Source organism: Athene cunicularia, assembly GCF_003259725.1.
Source record: "Athene cunicularia isolate RWA chromosome 2 unlocalized genomic scaffold, athCun1 chr2_part1, whole genome shotgun sequence".
Classification (NCBI taxonomy): Eukaryota; Metazoa; Chordata; class Aves; order Strigiformes; family Strigidae; genus Athene; species Athene cunicularia.
In genome coordinates, this window is record NW_020799095.1 from 99,805,191 (window position 1) to 99,825,302 (window position 20,112).

The 20,112-nt window shown below is 38.3% G+C and overlaps 1 protein-coding gene across 1 annotated transcript in view; it reads left to right on the forward strand.

The window, feature by feature from the left end:
* The window catches only part of LAMA1 (laminin subunit alpha 1), a 124,353-nt gene that overhangs the window by 37,567 nt on the left and 66,674 nt on the right, over positions 1 to 20,112 (forward strand). Inside the window, exons 2-8 of the mRNA XM_026841437.1 lie at positions 677 to 847; positions 1,196 to 1,308; positions 9,846 to 10,088; positions 14,636 to 14,815; positions 17,707 to 17,796; positions 18,269 to 18,386; positions 19,473 to 19,651. Coding sequence (XP_026697238.1) covers positions 677 to 847; positions 1,196 to 1,308; positions 9,846 to 10,088; positions 14,636 to 14,815; positions 17,707 to 17,796; positions 18,269 to 18,386; positions 19,473 to 19,651 — 1,094 coding nt within the window. The remainder of the gene's footprint in view (positions 1 to 676; positions 848 to 1,195; positions 1,309 to 9,845; positions 10,089 to 14,635; positions 14,816 to 17,706; positions 17,797 to 18,268; positions 18,387 to 19,472; positions 19,652 to 20,112) is intronic.

A 20,112-nucleotide genomic window follows, 5' to 3' on the forward strand; every position in this document is an offset into this window, starting at 1 on the left:
AAGAGAAGGTTTAGTAACTTGATGAGTTAATTTGCTAACTCTTGTGTTCCTCAGCAATAAAGCATCCAAAGGTGGAGTGAAATAAGAGGGTTATTGAGGTTAGGGTGCCATGAGGGCCAGGGGGCTCCCTGTGGGTCTGTCAGAGCAGGTCCTGGCAGCCAAGCCCTGTCCCACTGCCCCAGCCAGGAGCGGGGCAGCCAGAACCGCTGGGGCAGCTCCAGCCCTGGGCATCGGGCACCTCCCTGGGAACAGGCCGAGGTCAAGCGGGGACGTGGGCCCGTGGGTGGGTCCAACTCAGTGGGCCCTGTGGCCGGTCAGGGCTGTGGGGAGCTGGAGGCTGGCCCTGTTGTGGTGTTGCTGGGGCAGGAGCTGATGGCCCTGGGGGGTGTTGAAATGGGGCCACGGGCAGGGCGGGGGGAGCCCTGAGGGGCTGAAACAGGGTCCTGGGCTGTGGGCAGGGTTGCAGTGCCCCAGGGCTGTGATGATTGATGTGCTGGTGTCAGTGTGGTAAGAAAATCTTTTCACAAGTTAAATTGTTTTCGGTGTATTTTTCTGTATCTCTAACTCCAAGCTAGAAGCTTGTCATGAAACCCCATGTGTTCAGAGACCTGTCTCATACCCATATCTGTATTTTGCTTGCCTTACAATGTGGCTGATAATCATTATTTCTTTCAAGGCCTGTTCCCTGCCATTTTGAACCTGGCCAGCAATGCTCACATCTCCACCAATGCCACTTGTGGGGAGAAAGGACCAGAGATGTTCTGCAAATTGGTGGAGCACGTCCCGGGTAGGCCCCTGCGCAATGCCCAGTGCCGCGTCTGCGACCACCACAGTGCCAATCCCAAAGGCAAGTTTCATGTGGGATTCTTTTTGGTTTTATGAGTTTGTGTCATTCTTTTCGACCCTTCCTCATGAATACAGGGTGTATTGGGGTCAAATACTTTTTGCTTGTAGTCTCTCTGCTACATGTGTGAAGCTACCTTTAAGCAAAGGGCTGACAGAACGAGTGAGCACCTTAAATTAATGTTAAGCACCGCAGAGTCTAATGACAGCCTTTTGTCTGGGGGCAGATATCGGCTGTTACTTCTTTATGAGAGGAAGATATTGTGCACAGTGTGAAATAAAGGTGCTGGATCAGAGAAAATGCAGTGAGATGTACTTTCAAGAGATGTTTTAACTTTTTGCTTTAAAACAGAGCAGCACCCTATTTCCAGTGCAATTGATGGTACCAATAACTGGTGGCAAAGTCCCAGCATTCAGAATGGGAGGCAGTACCACTGGGTCACCATCACCTTGGATTTAAGGCAGGTGAGTAACATTTAGGTGAGCATCATTTACTGTATGTAGGATATAAGCCAATGTGATTGGTGCGGTTGTTCTTTGTTTAGATGGCAGGATATTTAGCAGCTAACTATTTAACAGTTAAACTGTAGTTAAACATGGATGTTAAAGCTATTAATGAACTGATTTTAAACAGATGTGTTTTTCATTTATTGTTCTAAAGCATCTTGGAGATTTCATTCCTATCAGACTGGAGTGGAAGTGACTATGTTTGTAAGCATATAGGTCACAGGTTGTTGTAATTCATAGCACAGTAACAATTGTGTATGTGTGGATGAGAGTATTTACACAGGCATTCCTTCTGTCTTAGTAACCTTCCTCTGCCTGACCCTGCTGTCTTTTCCCCAGCAGTTCTCTGATACTGTTTTGTTCCACCTTTGACTTCATGCAAGTTACTTGGAAGTCTGTGTTATCCAAGACTTATATTTTCAAGCAGCAAACAGTGTTTTCAGGGTATTGTCATAAGTGCAGATTTTATATGTGAGGATGCAACTGCTTCTGTTTATTAATTATAACTATCAGCCTGTTACTTGGGCATTGTACATTTTCTTAGTAAAAGAGTAAATGATTTGAAGTAGGACATGGTAGAAACATTTGACATTTACTGTAAGAAAACAGAGCACAATATACTTCCAAATATGAACTCTTGATCTATAGGTATTGTAGCATAGATACTGAGTTTCAGAGGAGGAAAGATAAGCGATGGGAGGATTATTGTATTCACATAAATTATCCCACAGTAGGTCTCTAGTTAAACTCTTCTGTTCAAATTTCTCAGTATTTTTGCATGTTTACATTAAATATGTAAACTGTTAATGTAACGTGATTCTCAAATTAAGTGTAAAACTGCAGGATCTCCAGAACCCTGGAAACACAGACTTTCCTTAGTTGAGGGATATCCTTCAGGACTAGAAAGCAAAACACACATGAAGTGGGGCAAAATTAGTGCTGCTGAATGAAAAGTTGATTTATCACTTTCTGTGCTTCTCTTCTGACTGATTCTGGTCACCATCTTGTTGGAAGGAGCACTGGGAAGAAATGTTCTATATTATACCTTCAGTGAAAAGAGTTGGGGATTGTATCTCTAAACCAGTACTTTCTGATCCTGGGGAGGCTGGAACTGTCTGGGCAGAAGTTAGTTCCTCTGTTTTGGCACTTTATGCCAAAGCTTGGAGGGATTCATCATTCTTAGGCAGGAAGGCTGCTGAACTGCAGATCATTTGCAGATTATTAGTTTGTCTGTTAGACATGGAAGAATCAGAAGTCTCCAACCCTGCTCCAAGAAAAGACAAAATTATTTATGAAGAAAATGTATTTTTCTTGTCTTTTTCTTGTTGCTTTGCTTTGAACAGATCTATGTGTTGACCCGTCTAAGCTGTTAGAAAATCATAGCTCAACAGCCCATTATTAATATGGGGATGCTTCCAAATAAAATGCTTCGGGAATAAGCTTTGTTACTACCTAAGAAATGCATACTTGAGGTGTAAGTTGGTAACAAGCTTTTGCAAGATCTCTAAACCTTGCTTGAAAGTTATTTTAAAGATTAAAACAGAAGGTTTAACTTTGATGTTTTAAAATGAAGCATAGGTTAAACAAGTGCCTAGTTTGCTCTTTAATTAGAAAGCAGAACTGTTAAGGAAAATAATCACAGGGTATCTTTTGTTAGTGACAGAAGGTAAGGTTAGGACTTGTTGTTTGAAGAGTTGGCTTTGTGTTTGGTTTGTAAATTGACAAACAGGGAGCAAAAATGAAGGAGGAAGGAATGCCTTAGTTTTTATTCTCCTGTAAGATTTTCACTTTGGAGAAAGACCAGCTAAGCTGCCTTCTAAATATTTTATTCTCCAGCCTTAGTGCTGTTGATGTTTCACCAAATACATATCTTTCCTCTCCTGACCCATGCTCAGTTTCACTAATTCGATTTGAAAAGTTTCCCCCAAGGGGCCTTTCTTTTGTTTTCCTTGGAGAATTTGAGAGAGAGAAGGCATCTAGGGCTATGCAAACTGAATGTAAATTACTGCTCTGTGAGAAAGGATTTGCTTGATAGAGATCGCTTGAAGTCAATGAGTCATTAGAGCTGACTTGGTGTGCTTACTTTAAGCGAGTCAGCGCAAGTAAGGAAAACTTTCACAAAAGAAAGGCATATGAAGGACCTTAGTGATTTTAGTAGTTGTTTACTTAATAAATTTGCTTGAGAATGAGCTAAAATACTCTTCTAGGACCTTAAAAAGTACTCCTTAAAGTCAGTACTTATAACTATATGTATTGTGGTATATCTTTAGCATTGGTACTTTTTTTACTTTTCAAGCTTTGTGCGTTAAGTATATCAAGTAGTGTATCAAAGTAAATATGTCCTTTAACTTTCCTTGCCAGAATACAGAAGGTTTTGACACACATTTGTGATGTGAACAATGACCATCTGGTCATTATTTATGTTTTATGACATAAAAATTACCAGAAGTTCTAGTAGTAAGAGGAATGGGTTGTTTCCTGGGCTTGTTACCAATGTACAGTTTAGAGGTATAACCTATCAGTCAGGTCGGTGAGTGCTGGAACATAGCCTTGGCTGGCAAGTATGGGGAAGATTAGTCCTTAGCTGGTGAAAAATGGCGTAAGTCCAACTTACCCTAGGTAAAGTTCTGACCACAGTCTGTGTCCTGTATTTGGCTCTGTTTTTTTCTTGGGTCAAAGTTGGAAGGGAGCAGATGTTCTTCAGATAATATTCTACCTTGCACTTAGTTTATTGAGTCTAAAACCAGCTAGACTGAAGAGCAGTTTGATGGAATCTTATTAAGAAAAGAAGGCTGGCTAATAAAATCAGTATCAGAATTGCTGTTTTGATCTTTCACCTTTGCAGGAGCCTGTGCTATTTATAACTAATGCTAAACATTTGTGAATGTAGCCAGTGGGTACGTCATGATTTTTTAGCTCACATGGATCGTAACAAACTGTGTATTCTGGTGTGCCTTTCAGTTATTCCAGGACTCAGATGTATGATAGTATTTCCTTTTTTTTTTTTTTTTTTTTCCTTCCCCCTTTCCATTGAATGTATGGCAAAGATCCAGAACTGGGGAAAGACTAGTTTAGCAGTGAGGTGTATTATTGATGCACAAGATATCAAGATATGATTTATGATCTTGAGCTTCTTACACTGGCAATTCTACAGAAACAAAATGCACATTAGCAGTTTTAGATAAAAACAGCATTTTTGCCTGAGTTTGACTCCTCTTAACAGCTACTTTGTGAAATTATAATGAATTAAAGTAAATGCTGACTATTATAAATGTCAGCAGTGTGCTTGAGCCAGCTGTAAAATATTTCTCTGTCATACCATTAAATGAGGAATACTTCCCTCAGTTTTATTACCATGCTTCAGACTTTTAAAGGTATTTAAGGGTACTTTGTACTAGGCATAGCAGAAAGGGCCAAGTTTATATATCACAAAGTTCTTGAATTGTGGAGCAAGACCAGTTGTTCTTGGAAGACCCAAGTATCAGGTTGAGAAAACCTCTCCACTTCTGATTAAGTCATAGCTCATGCATTATTTCATGAGAACTGGATTACCACTCAGCGACTGATGTAAGAGTAATTTGTAGTTTCTGCCATTAGAAAGTTAAAAAGAATGCAAATATTATAAAATGATTTGCACAGAGCTTTTATCTTGAAATCAATTGGCAAGAAGAGATTTCTGTAAGGACAAATCCCTTGCTGATGTGAAAAGATATTATTCTGTTGACTTCACTGGACCAATGTTAATTTACATGTACACGGGCAAGCTCCCTTTAAAGCCTTTTGTGGCTTTGTAAAACTAACAATGCAAGATTCAGGGTACTCATCTGTACATTCTTACAATACAATTTTTGAGTAAAATTAATTTTTCTTCTATTCCAAAACAATGATTGAACATAATGAATTAAAATCCTGAAGAAAAGATAATTCAGGAGACTAGAAATTCTACTGGATTTAATTTATTTTGCTCTTTTAACATCAGAGACTCCTCAGAGCAAAATGTCACAAGCAATTGCTGGGCCTCACAATCTCTAGTAAGAGCCTGGAGCCATCTTTATTCCTTAGAAAGACATTTCTGTGAATGATATACTCAGAGTATCTCTTCATGTAGTCTTCTACTCTTTGAGAGTTTTCACAGATTAATTTCAGAATTTTTGGACAGTAAAACAAAATCTGAGAAGAGGCTTTTCTGGCAAAAAGGTTTATATGTGTTGACAGCACCGAATAGAAAGGATTTTGCAGTTTCACTTAAAATGTGGACTAATGTTAGTTGTAATAAACATTTTCACTACAGGACTTGTCATGCTATTTTGATTTGAAGTAGCAGTTGGTACTTCTGGTTTTAGCAGCTTAAACTTTTCTGAAATTTAGAAAAAGAAAAATGTGTTGGGACTCATCTTTAACTTTTCACTTTTGGAACCTGGGGCTCAAATACTCATAGCTATGAAAAACCAGAATATTCCTTATTGTTGTCTCCATTTGTGTAAATTGAAAAGTATAACTGGAGTTATTATCGAAAATGACTACCAGGAAAACTGTGCTTGCCAGGGCATGCATCTGTGGGGGTTGTAGAGCGCTGACCGTGCCCTTCAAAATGGGGACTTTTGGCTAGCATCTGTTGCGTGTCCACTGCTGGCTGAGTTTACAGTCTTGAGCAAAAAAAAATATGCAAAACTTCCTGATGAATGAAGAGAAGGGTTCATTGATAAATCTATTTCAAGAATAATGCACTTGGTGTTGATGGATATACATTCAGGGAAACAAGGTCTTTATAAAGGTGAAATAAAGCACAAGTGACTTGTTATGTTGGTATTGCTGCTATGAAGAAGAGGTTCTTCAGTACAAGTTTGTTTGGCTGGTCTTTACAGTAGGGATTGAAATGCCTGTAAAATGACACTTTTAATCTGTGGCTGCTTGGGAATTGCTAACTTGCTTTGGCTTGCCCTTTTTAGCCTTGTAGCTCAATAAGGAAATGAGTTCCGGGAAAGCTATACAGTCAAATTAAAATGTACAAATCATTAGCTCTTGCCACACAGCTAAAGTTTATCATGTGGCTGGTCAGTAGATGCTGAATGGATGTGGAAAGTAGTAAGAAACTGCCTTTGGTGATGTTCAAACCTGAATTTAAAAGTAAAAATCTGTAAAGGAGTGCTCTAAGGACACTGGAAAATCGGCTTGTGTTACATGGAGTTCCTGGTTCGGATCCATTTTAGGTTGCAGAGGCTGTGGGGTATGAGGCCTGTGAAACCCCTGCCTGCTGACATTCCTGAAAATATCTTCATCTGCAGACACTGGGAACACCATAATCCCTTCCTTCATTTTTGTTCCCTTGCTTGGGAACATAATCCCTGAGAATATAACTCATGTTGATGGGCTGTCTTGCGACTTCTTGACTGCAGGAGCACTTATACAAAATCCTTTCATTTCTATATTTAACCTATATTATTTCAGGGACTGACAAATTTTCCTGGTGTTGCTGCTATTCATTACCATGTGAATTTACCTATGAGGTACCTGTGGTCTACGTGTGTAAATGGAAGAGAGTTGCGTGGGTCTGGGGGAAAAGAAGGCAACGGTTTTCTACACGGTGCATACTTAAATGTTTATAGAGCCATTCACTTAATTTTGAATGTCTCTCTTGGGTTCATAGTGTCAAATATCTTTATTTCAGCTGCTGATGAACAGTAGGCATGCAGGAAAGTTCCATCCCTAAATGTTTGAGTACCAAATGTGGCTGATGTTTTTCTGGAAAAACATTGACTTGAAAAGATTATATTGAATTGTGCACTGAGTGTGTGCACAGTTGCTGCAAAAATTTTTATCTTTAACTGGCTTTTCTCTTCATTCCCCCTTCACCAAGAAACTTGATTTTTAAAATAAATTTAACTTACATACTCTTGTGAATGTTTTATTTCTGCAGTAGTGGCTGCAGTTAGTTTGTGATGAAGGATTGCTCATTGTTACTAGTTGGAACTGGATTTAAAACTAGCTACATCAGCTGCAGACTATAATGGGTCTTGAAAAATCTCATTGTAATCAAAAGTAGATCATTTGTTGTTCAGCCGACTGTGTAATAAGTAGGAAGTAGTTTAGTTGATGACAGCAAGCAGAGAGGAAAAATAAATAAATACAAGTTGTATAAGAGTTTGAGGAAAATTTTTGACCATGGCACTGGAAAAAAATTTTGAGTTCCAGTCTTGCCTCTTTTATGCATTTGAGAGAGATAATTGACTTCAAAGGAACTTGGAGGCACATAGCAGTTCCTAAGCTCTGTCAATAAAACTTCCCTAGTTTTAACACTTTTCTGCAGTTCTCTTCTGTGATGGAGACAATACGCATAAAAGTGACGCTTGTCACATACAGCTGTCTTCAGATTAGGAGTACTGAATTCTGCTTGTGCATAACCCAGTGTGAAACAGGTATACAACTCAACTACTGCTCACTAATCCACGAAATCCAGGTTATACGTAGAGAATACAGTTGCTTGACTTGGAGTCTGCCTGAATTCTGTTCTTTTCCCTTTAAAAGCACGTGTTTTAGCATTTTTTTTTTTCAGTTGGAGCTTGTTGGCATGATGTAAATTTTATTTAAAAGGGGCTTTTTTCTTCATGGAATCTGGATTATAATTCTTGGTATTCACTTAACTTTGATCAAATTTTAAGATTGTGCTGAACAACAGGGGATTCACAGAGAACTTTTATTGCTAAGACTGCAAGGCTGTGACTAAACAGTGATCTGGCTTCTCTTTTTGTTTACTTCTGCTTGCATTGCTGAAATGTCATATAAATCAGTAAATAAAATTCCCAATTTTCATATTCATTGAATCAACTGGAATTTTTCCGTTTGTACGTACTTCATGTTTCAAAGGATAAAACTGGAGTGCCTGAAAAGAAAAATGAGACCAAGTAAATATCATGTTTTAAGTTATGTCTGATTTTAATCAAAATTGAGATAGAGTTTGACTTTAAGGTATTAAATCTAACAAGTCATTTGAAGATAAGTATCACCAATTTTTTTTCCTTCTGATGTCTGCAAGATCTCCTAAGCAAAGCTCTGTTCACTTAAAGAATGTTTTGTTTTGAAATTAGTTTCCTGAATTGCACACACAATTCAATCACTGTTTATCTCTGTGTGTTTATTACCTCTTTTGACAAAATCAAGCTCTACTTTTATGTGACAAGTGCTGTTCCTGCTCTGTCTTTAATCTGTGTTGCAAAAAAAAAAAAAAAAAAAAAAAAAAAAAAAAAATCCTAAAAAAAAATATATAAATTTAAAATGTCAGAAAGAACTGATTTTGGCCACATTGGAGCACAACACAGTATTAATACTGTACATGCAGACAGGGATTACGGTGATTATATCAGCCAGGCAGTCTGCTCGAGTGAGAATACATACCTCTGAGATGGTTGAATAATGTGGCATTTTTCTTTCATTTAAATGTGGCTTCATACTTTAGTGTATGTAAGACATTAAACTCCTATATAGAAATCTTATCAATTTGAAAAGACAGCCTTTTAAAGTGAGGTGATATAGTAGGTATTAGGTAAGGAAGAAGACTGTAGCTTTGCAGAAAGTGCATGTCAGTGTTAGTGTCTAATGCTATAGCTAGTTGGGGGCCAGTGAAGGTTATCTAGTTGCCGTTACAAGGTCATTTAAAAGGTGATAAAAACTTTGTTACTGCCCTGCCTACTCAGAGAAGTGCTGAACAGTGCTGTTATGTAGATAAGGATTTCACTCTGGACCCAGGATTGTTAAAAATATAGTCAAGATACCTGTGTAGATTAGAGAGCGCACATTTTAAAAGTTACTATTCTTAAATAAGGTTATCATGCTTATATTTGTCACATTCACTTTAGTTGTCTCTGTGTATTTTCAGCAATGTCTGTAAATAGTTTTCTGCTTAAATAACAGAATGAAAATGGAATGCACAGAGATTTTTAATATAGGGTGTAAAAAGCTTATCAGAAATGCTATTACTGAGAGGATTAAGCTCCTAGCTAAAATGTGAAACAAAGAGTTGCTTGGGCTACAGCTGTTTTAAAAAAAAAAAAACAAAAAACAAAACAAAACCACAACACACTTCTTTGGAGCCCTCAGTGGTTCAGAAAAGCTAAATAGCACATTTCCCATAAAAAGAATGTTACACCCAAGTAATCCTGAAATGTACAATGTAGATGTAGATTTTAGCTATTACATTAACATAGAATGATGCACTGAATACATTGTCTTTTTTTTAGTCACATAAACAAAATATTTTGTTGTAATGTTCAGAGTTTTGGCAAAAAAAAAACCCCAACATATTTCTGCTAGTAAAACATTAGACTGTCCTTTTGTCAAAAGTTTGTGCAAAAATTTTATCCAGTTAACTATACCAAATTCTACCCTTTCCCCAGGCAAACCATATACTGCTATTAAAGTTTGAATTTAGTACCCAATTGGGTTTTAGTGGTCTTTTACAGCATGATGAAGTGTTAAAATCTTCTTGCCTTTTTTTTTAGGTCTTTCAAGTTGCATATGTCATCATCAAAGCTGCTAATGCTCCACGACCTGGAAACTGGATTTTGGAACGCTCCATAGATGGCACAGATTTCAGACCATGGCAGTACTATGCAATTAGCGACACCGAATGTTTAACTCGTTATAATATTACACCAAGAATTGGGCCACCAACTTACAAGAGAGATGATGAAGTGATCTGCACCTCCTATTATTCCAGACTAGTTCCCCTGGAACATGGAGAGGTATGTTTGTTTTTGCATTTGCAGTTTGTGAGTAAGAACATGGACTGATAGCAATTTGAAAACATTTGGAATACAGTTACAGACTGCATCAACCCTCAACACTACCAGATAATCTGTTATTCTTCTTTAATGATAACTATCTTTACATCATGTACCAGTGTAGCAAACTTTAAAATGTTGGGCTGAAACATGTCTTTGACTCAAAGTATTCCTGTTACTAAACTCTTTGTTCTCTCTTCACATAATTTGATGGCAGCTATTAGCTGTGAATTATTAGTAGCTTTATCCTGAAAGACTATAACAGAGGCTCTATGTTTTGCCAGGTTTTTCATTTAATAAAGAAAAACCCCTGTGTTAGGAACACCTGGTTGTGTGAGATAAAGCTGCAAACACTGTTGAAGTGCTCGGCACAGCTGGAACTCCTAAACAAGCCTTGGCATTGTTTCAGGGATGTAGCATAATTAAAAGACCTACAAGTTGTGCAGCCTCACTGCTGATTGTTCTTTCTTTTAACAAACTCTATTCATGGTACTTGTGTAATTTATTACACAGAGGCAGCCACATAATGAAATGATACATTAAAACCAGCAGTTATTCTGTTCTGAATGGTATAATGTAAGAGGGTGATAATAAATGCAGTGTTATGCCATGGAGAATGCTTAATAGAAGCCAATATTTTTTAATTTCTTGATTAAAAAAAAAAAAAGACTGGAGTGTATTCAGCTAGGGGCTAAAGTGTGTCAAACTTTCACATGAACTTAAAACTGTTTGAGCAAGAAAAAACCAATGAAATTCAGTAACATCAAGTCCCATTCAAATTAATCAAATGTTTATTTCAGTGATGTAAGCATATACCCCACAGATCAGATGGAACAGACAAAGAAACTTAACCTGTCTCCACACAATTAACCAGAAACCCCTTAGGCTGACTCTGTATGAACAATACTTCTTGTAATGTATGTCTGATAGCCCATACAACTCCAAACCCAGGAATGCCAGAGATTCAGTTTTGTGACATGTTTTTCTCATTTTTCCTGATGTATACAGAATTAATTGGGTGATGCTATCCAGAACACTGCTTTCCTTCTGAGTGCAGTAACATTAAAACATTAAAAATGACAGAATTATATTGCTGTGTACTACATAGAATCATAGAATCATTTAGATTGGAAAAGACCTTTAAGATCATGAGTCCAGTTGTTAACCTAACACTGCCAAGTCCACCACTAAACCATGTCCCTAAGCACCACATCTACGTGTCTTTTAAATACCTCCAGGGATGGTGACACTTCCATGAGCAGCCTGTCCAAGTGCTTTATAACCCTTTTGATGAAGAAATTTTTCCTATTATCCAATCTAAACCTCCCCTCCTGCAACTTGAGGCCATTTCTTCTTGTTCTATTGCTTGTTACTTGGGATAAGAGACTTGACACCCATCTCACCACAACTTCCTTTCATGTAGTTGTCGAGGGTGATGAGGTCTCCCCTGAGCCTCCATTTCTCCAGACTAAACAACCCCAGTTCCCTGAGCTGCTCTTCATAAGACTTGTGCTCCAGACCCTTCACAGCTTCGTTGCTCTTCAGACACGCTCCAGCACCTCAATGTCCTTTTAGTGAGGGGCCCAAAACTGAACACAGTAATCGAGGTGAAGCCTCACCAGTGTGAGTACAGGGGGGGTTATCACTTCTCTAGTCCTGCTGGCCACACTATTTCTGACACAAGCCAGGATGCTCTTGGCCTTCTTGGCCACCTGGACACACTGCTGGCTCATCTTCAGCTGGCTGCCGACCGACAGCCTCAGGTCCTTTTCCACTGGGCAGCTTTCCAGCTGCTCTTCCTCAAGCCTGTAGCATTTCATGGAGTTGTTGTGACCCAAGTGCAGGACCTGGCACTCAGCCTTGTTGAATCTCATACAGTTGGCCTCAGCCCATTGATCCAGCCTATCCAGATCCCTCTGTAGAGCCTTCCTACCCTCAAGCAGATCAACACTCCAGCATAAAAGCTGTCATTCACAAAGGACAGGCTGTTTTTTCATAAATGGGATGGCAGACAGACAGGAATATTCACTGCACAGAGTATCTCACAACCTGTGTTAGTGAATCTTGGCACCCTTTTGAAAATACATATGTTTAGTGCTTTGTAATTGGTTCTGGCCAACCTACTGGACTTAAGTATGGGGCTATAGGAAGTCCCACAGACCAGCAGATCTCTACAAGTATCTGCCTTGTATTCAGCATTTATTAGCATCCCAATGTTCTGCAGTCAGCTTGTAGTGCTCTGGTATGAAAGAACTGGTAGGGTAAAAAGGCCACATGTCTAAATATGGGTATTACTTTATAATAACATTTTTTGCCGAATCAGACACTTTGCCAGTTTGACTCCTAGATTTTTCACAGGTTTGAAAAGGTACATCTGCTCTACTTCAAGTGATGTTGTTTACCTGATTTATACTGCTTGAAGATCTGCTTCCAGAAATTTACATAATGAAGTCAGGGTTCATGCTGAATTCCAAGGCTACAGTTGTTTGGAAATGGTCTTGAATTACGGAGGACAAGTAAGCCAAAAATATATGATACAGATATGTTGGTGTATATAAGCCACATATAAGCAATATATTAGGCAAATACAGGCGTGTACATGGACAATCATTCTTTTTCTTCCCTAGTGTCTTAGTCTCTGTCGCTACTGTTTCTTCCTTTTCCTGCTAGGAAAGATTTCTTCTGTTGTCTCTATAGAAATTATAGTTTATTATCGCAGAATTTCTACTGGTCAAACCAGTAGATAATTTTAGACTTAAAATAGAAATAATGTTTCACATTTCATCAGTTGAAGGCACTACTAATGAGTAAAGAAGTATATATTACTAGAGAATGTAATTCTCAACAGAAAACATGACTTCTTCGTGAATATATTGCGACCAGTTTGCCTAGAGAGAACAGACTTGAGATGGGGCATGTTCTCAGCTTTCAGCTGCATAAAACATGGGTACAAGGAGGAATAGTCTGTTCTGCATGTTGTTGACAGGATGGATGAAGTGGTCTGAAAGTGCAGCAAGGAAAATATGGTTTAGAGATTGGGAACATTTCTAACAGTAAATCCAGAAAGGGCTGGAATAGGATTGAAGGACTGTAGAGTTATCACCAACAGTGGCCTACAGGAACAGATTGGAGAAACATCTCACAAAAGTCTAGTAAATCCTGCTTTGAGGGTAGGAAATGGACTAGAAGAAATCTCTGTGTTTCTGTGAAAGCTGAATATTATACATGGTGATGTTAATTTGCAGGATTGGACCTGGAAAAAGGTTTGGGTTTTGTAACTGTTATTCTGCAGTTGGAAAATGGCTGATAGTTTCTGAACGGGCTATCAGAAAAGTGAAATTCTTTGAACACAGTATATTAGGATATTTAGAAGGCATGGTAATAACCCATAGATGGCAAAATTATAATATTGGGAGTGTGACCTCCATTACCAGTGTCTGTATGTGTTTGAAATAACACAGTTACTGTCTAGAAAGCTCCTAGCCTCCATTACAGAATCAAGAATTTTTAAAAAATAGTAATTAAAAAACCTTTTAATATTTAGAAATATTTTCAGAGGAAGAACTTAACAGTACTGGACAAGGTTGACACTATGAATTCAGGAGTAGTATATGAGACAAAATAACTCTTCATAAATGAGAATATCATGTACTGTAAAATGTAGCTGACAAGCCTAAAGTGTGACCCCTTATTTGTTGTGGACACCAGGTGAACTGTTTAACATTTATTTGTGGTCTGTAGGGTCTCATTTTTCAGTTTGTTTTATAAAACAGCGCAGGAACTGCATGGTCATATGAGACTAAATCACTGTGTGTTCTGAAGTTGCTTTGGAAAGAAGGAAGGGGCTGTTGCCAGAATAATTTGTGCAGCTCAATACTAAAAGCCATCTTAGTGGGGCCAAGTGGGATTGTGCAAGAAGGGTGGAGGCCAGATGGGTTGATATGTGGTGGCAGCCCCTTGCTTTCAATTGTCATCTGTGTTGTGGCTTCACACCGTGCTCTCATGTCGCTGGGTACTCCTTGTAGATTGGGCAGCCCTGTCCCAGCAAGGCATAGGATTAATGACCCCAGACTGAGCATGTGCACCATATTATGTTTTGCAATAAGATCTTTATAAATTGCAGAGGAGAAGTCTGTAAGGACAAAACTGTGCTTATGGCCATTTATGTGTTCCATCTCAATAAGGGAGAGGAAGAAAGAGCACGGGAGCTAAGGACTAGCTTATGGTACTGTTTTTCTCTTTATGCTATCTCCACAAAATCTGAGGAAATTTGAGACTATGATGAGATGAGAGTGATGGTTTCAGAACTGTGTGAGTCAGGAAGCAGGAATTCTACCTGCAGGTAAAGGATGGCAAAGAAAAAAGAATTCCAGGTAGTTTAACATTTCACCAACCTGAGTTGTTGGAAAACATGCTTACGTTCTGTGTTTTTAATTCTCACACTAAGATGTTTGTTGTTGCAAATGAATCATAATTATGTTTATGACTAAGCCAGTCCCTCTTTCTAGATTCACACCTCACTGATCAACGGTAGGCCTAGTGCTGATGATCCTTCACAAAAGCTTTTGGAGTTTACTTCTGCACGATACATTCGCCTGCGGCTGCAGCGTATTAGAACTCTTAATGCTGACCTCATGACTCTCAGCCATAATGATCCTAAAGAATTAGACCCCATTGTTACCAGAAGGGTAAGCTGATTGTTCATTAATGGTGTTCAGTATGATGAGATGGGAGAGCCTTTTCTGAGCTATTTTAGGAGGATTCAGTATTTGATCCTTGCCCTTCACAAAGTTATTTTGATAGGCTGTTAAATAATTCTTGCTTTCCTTTTGATATTATTAACAGCAATAGCTTGTCAGAAACAACTTTGAAAAAAATGCTTTTTAGAGGTTGTTTTTCATTTGTTTTTACTTGTCTGTGTAAATGATTTATGCTAGGAACAGTGTTTATAATGCTTTATCATCAAAATAAAAAGTACGGTTTGGCTGATGGAAATGTCACTTGAGGTTGCTCTTGATGCAACTGCAGTACCTTTTCTGATGTATCAAGGATTTCAGGACCCGGTGCTTTGGTTCATAAAAACAATTATTTGAAAACCTTGCCATTGTGAATTTTGGTGTCAGATGAGACTTCTTTTCATTTTTTAAAGGCTGTTGTAATCAACTGTTTTAAAGTCCATGAATTAATAATAATGTAAAACACTTGGATAGAGTTTTGACAGTATTAACTGATCTTTCCACGTTTAATATTGAAACTGGGGAAACTGAGGCACCAGGCATTTAGGGTAACTTCTTCAAGCTCTTATAGAAATTCAGTATTGAAGCCCCTAATAACAGTACCTACAATAACTAACTTCTGCAGTATTTCTGCTTTGTATTCTGCCATTTTGACCCTCTTCTTAATTTGCCTGAGACCCATAGATTAGGACAACAGTGGCTTCGAGGTTTTTTATGAAGGTAGGCTTTCTGATGAGGACAGAAGAATATGAGGAATGTTTCCTCTTCCCCTTCCTCTTCCCTCTCTGTCTAGAAGAACATCTGTAAGGCAGCTTCTCCTTGCACAGCAACAGGACTGTTGCAATTTGTGGCTTCTCTGATACAGGCAATCCTTGTGCGTTGACACCGCTTTTATGAGGTCTGCCTGGATAGCTGGGTACAGAAGGGAGAAAGGAATTCTGATTTGGTCAGGATTTGGTGGGTACTTTCAAGGCAGCCCCACTCTTATCTCGATCATAGAGGTGCCTGTTCAGCTGCAGCATTTCTAAAGCATAAAATCTGGATGTTCTGCTTCTTCTGTCTGCCCCATATGGGAATTGCTAGCATGGAGACTGCAAGCACAGAGTATTGGACAGCTGCTCAAGCTGTGCCTTGCTGGCCATAGGGAAATGGCTAATGCACAGCCTGAGCAGGAGAGATGTTCCCATAAAGAGGCTGGTTACATTTAGGTCTGTTGATAGTGTTGTAATACCAAGAAATACACCCTAAAAAGAAAGGCTCGACATGGAAGCGTACAAACATACAGCTGAGAAACAAGGCTGTTGAGGACAACTATTGCCATTGCTTTTGTAACACACACAGTTGTGCAATCTGGAGCTTAGTACTACCCCACTTAGCACTAATTAGAGCAGTTTTGCATGAAAGACTACTCATCTTCATCTTCAGAAGATGTCGGTTTTATTGGGCAGGGTTCCTAAATTCTGTTATCTCACTTTGTGTCTGCCTCACTGTGCAACCAGCTACAACCAAGATAATCACTTCCAGCTTTCTAGACTTTTTATTGTTTTTGAAGACTTCACATCCAGTTGTTGATACCAATTGTGTTTAGTTTCTTGTACATAGTCTTGTAAAAGGGATGATGAAGTTTTCAACAGCACCTTTATTTTGTGTTCTATTTATTTCTGTCTGTAGCATTTGATTAGCATTGGTTTCTTGTTCAGCTTCAAGCTGCACACAGCTGCTGTGAGCCGTATACTGTGAGTTTTAAGAAAACAAGACAGAGGAGATGAAGCAGAGAGTGCAGTGAGAAACACAGCTCTGCTTTTGTCCTCCTTTTCTCAGTCTGGACCTCCTTCTCTGTGGTTGAGGCCCTACTGTTTATGATAAATCCCTTAGTTTTTCTTGTAATTCAAGCCCATAACATTAAAAAAAACCCCTAAAATACTGAGCATAATGCAAAATTTAAAAACATAAAAAATTAAGTATGAACTCAAAGAAGCTAGTTTACTCCAGCTTCAAGATCCTTCAAAGAAGTAACAGTCAGCATGTCTGACCACCCAGGGCCACCTCCTTTTCTTGAACCAGATGACTGTAGGGTTGTTGGGTCTAAGGGTCTTGAACTCTTTCCTTAGAAGTATTCTCAAAAAGTGTTTCTTTTTCATTCCTCTGTAGTTCAGTACTTCCCAGGATATAAACAGGCCAATCATGTTGATACTGCAGCTGTAACTGAACCCAGATGGTCATTTCCTGCCTCTTCCTTGCCTTGAAAATTAAATCTTTTCCTTATGTATGTTGCGTTTTCCCACCACCTGGCAATATTATTGGATTGGACTCTGCTGTATCACCAATTTTTAATCTAAGAATTTGGATAGAATAATACATGGCCTACCCAGTAGTAGCAAAGAATTGGTCTGGAAGAGAGTGCACAAACTGGTTTTAATGGGGGGCAGAGTTCCCATTTTGAGAAAGCTGCCTCCTCAGACTGAAATTAAAATATAGCAATATGTGTTGCTTCATGACTACTTATAGGGTGAAAAAATTATTTTTTTAGAAGTCAATTTTGGCTGAAGTCACATTTGGCGGTCTTTCCTGAAGCTGAGGAACTGTGCTTACTTAAAGTTAAAATTCAGTTACTGTTTTGTACTAGTGAGGAAAAACATGGCAGGGAAAAAATTATATTCACAAAATGAAAGGCTTCCCCAAGTGGCAAAAAGGCAAAGCCTCTTTTATTTTCAAGTATTTATTTTATTTTTCAAGTCACAGAATAGTCAAATGCTCGTATTTTATTTTCCAGGGTTGGGGGAAAGCTGTAATACATGTAAATGTCTTTTATTCATCCCCTTTTCAACTTTGTTGTTTTGTAGTATTACTATTCAGTAAAGGATATCTCTGTTGGTGGTATGTGTATTTGTTATGGCCATGCTAGAAGCTGCCCTCTGGATGAAATCACAAAGGTATTCTTTAACCTCATTAATTTATTTTCACAAAACAGTTTTTCCAATTGAAAAAAAAAAAAAAAAAACAACTTTGCCTACTGAGGATGAGAAAGAGGAGAATAAAAGAGGTCTTATGATATGGTGCACACAAATTGTTTGCTATAATTTTCTTCCTTTTCTGTGCAAGCATATCTGGGTCTCTGGTAATGTACCCTTCTTGAAGTAAATTTAAACAATTAAATTTAAACAGTTCAAGGGGCACAACAAGAAATAGTCTCTCTTGCACCACAAGGAGATTTGTGCCTCCTGTTCTAGAAAGGCTGTTGTTCCCCAGTAGTTAATATAGCATGGTTGAGCAGCCCAATGCTAATTGCAGGATATTTGTGGGTCTTGACATTTTTTAGAGTAAGTCTGATATTAGGCAAACTTTTGGCAACATTGAATTATCCATTAAAAATATTTAAAGGAAGTGAATTTTCTTTATTCTTAGAAATTGCAGTGCCAGTGTGAACACAACACATGTGGTGAGAGCTGTAACAAGTGCTGCCCAGGCTACCATCAGAAACCATGGAGACCAGGAACCATTTCTGCGGGGAACAAATGTGAGAGTAAGTATGCACAGAAGTTCAGATAGTTTCATAAAGGCTTACTTTCTCATTTTGATGTTACTTTTCATACAGAACTGCACTAGTTCCCAAGAAAAATCCACAAACTGTTAACTGTCTTCACGGGATTGTTTAAACGTAGAGGACCTACTTTTAATCACAACTGTTAAGAACGTTTTAAATGTTCTATCTAATATGACTCCTTGGCTAGTGGAGTTGTCATGTAGTAAAGCTTTCAGAGTCTCTTTTTCGAAGACACTTGAGAATTTATTACACTCCTGTAAAAACTAGCAGATTTCTATTAATCATTTTGTTAGCTACTTGAAATGCAAGTTTTTTACATTGATCATAAATTTTGTCAGATAAATTTGTTCTGATAACAAATGTTTTGAAAGAAACTCCTTATGGGCCAATTACATTTCAGATTGTCTGATAGATTGACTTAAGCTGTGCCAGTGTGGCTGAATGTGTTGCTAAGGCTAGGTAGTGCATTTTCTCTCTTCACGTCACTAATGCATAACAAAACTGCAGAGAATTAAGAACCTGTTAAATAAAGTTCACAGTTGCAAATAGAAAAATAGTCTTTTTGGTTGAAGTCTTTACACAAGTCTTAATGTCACTCTTTGGAAGGTAGGTGTTTATGACTGTTTGGACCAAAGTCTCCTCTCACCTAAATAAAATTTATACTTGCGTACTGGCACTGTGGACCTTTCAGACTTGTCTATAGTACAAATAGGAGAAGACTTAAGCAGACTTTCTTCTGTAATACAGAAAATGAAAGAACAGTTACTGCTAACAGCACACAACACTATCAACTCAGTCCTGACAGGATTGTCTTAGTGGGATCTATGGAATACTGTTAAAAACAGTGCTATTAAAGTGGTGACAGTAGTTTTGAAATGTGCTTATTTGCCAAGAAATATAGTGTATCAAGACTGCTGAAGCATATTGCATGGTTAAAGGGAAAAAAGCACACTTGAGATGATTTGATATGCTCTTCTACTTACATTTTCCACTTCGAAAAGTGTCAGTGTTATAGGAACTGTTATACAATGTAAATAAATGGATTTCTTTTCCATTCCTTTTCAGAGTGCAACTGTCATAACAAAGCAGAAGATTGTTATTACAATCAGAGTATTGCAGATCAGAAAAGGAGCATGGATATTCATGGCCAGTATATAGGAGGGGGTGTGTGTTTAAACTGTACTCAGCATACTACTGGGATCAACTGTGAAATGTGTGCTGCTGGATATTTTAGACCACACAAAGTAAGATTTTGAAAGTACCATTCTAATGTTTGGGTTTTTTTCATTATTGTAGAACATATGCTGTCCGAGCCTGTGTACTTTTCAGTTTACTGACAAGTGTCACTGTTTGGAAAAAAGACCTAAACTCCACAAAAGACGTTTGTTAAGATGTGACTAACAGTTAAAAAGATGAACTTTCTGCAGTGTTAGGGGTCTCTATAACGAGACATACTGAACTAAATTTCTACTCCACAAGGTCTTGCATTAGCAGGTTTATGCATATTTTGGAAAACCCGTACTTTAGAAATCCAGCATAAATTGGTGTAGAGAGCAAAGGTGAGTCTATAAAAGTATGGTTAGACTGCAGGTACAGCTCATCCAAAGTAGTAAACATTGCGGTCAGAGATTGTGAGATTCACTTGCTGTAAGAACCATCAAAGAAAAGTCTTCAATCAACTTATACCCAATAAATGTGTATCTAA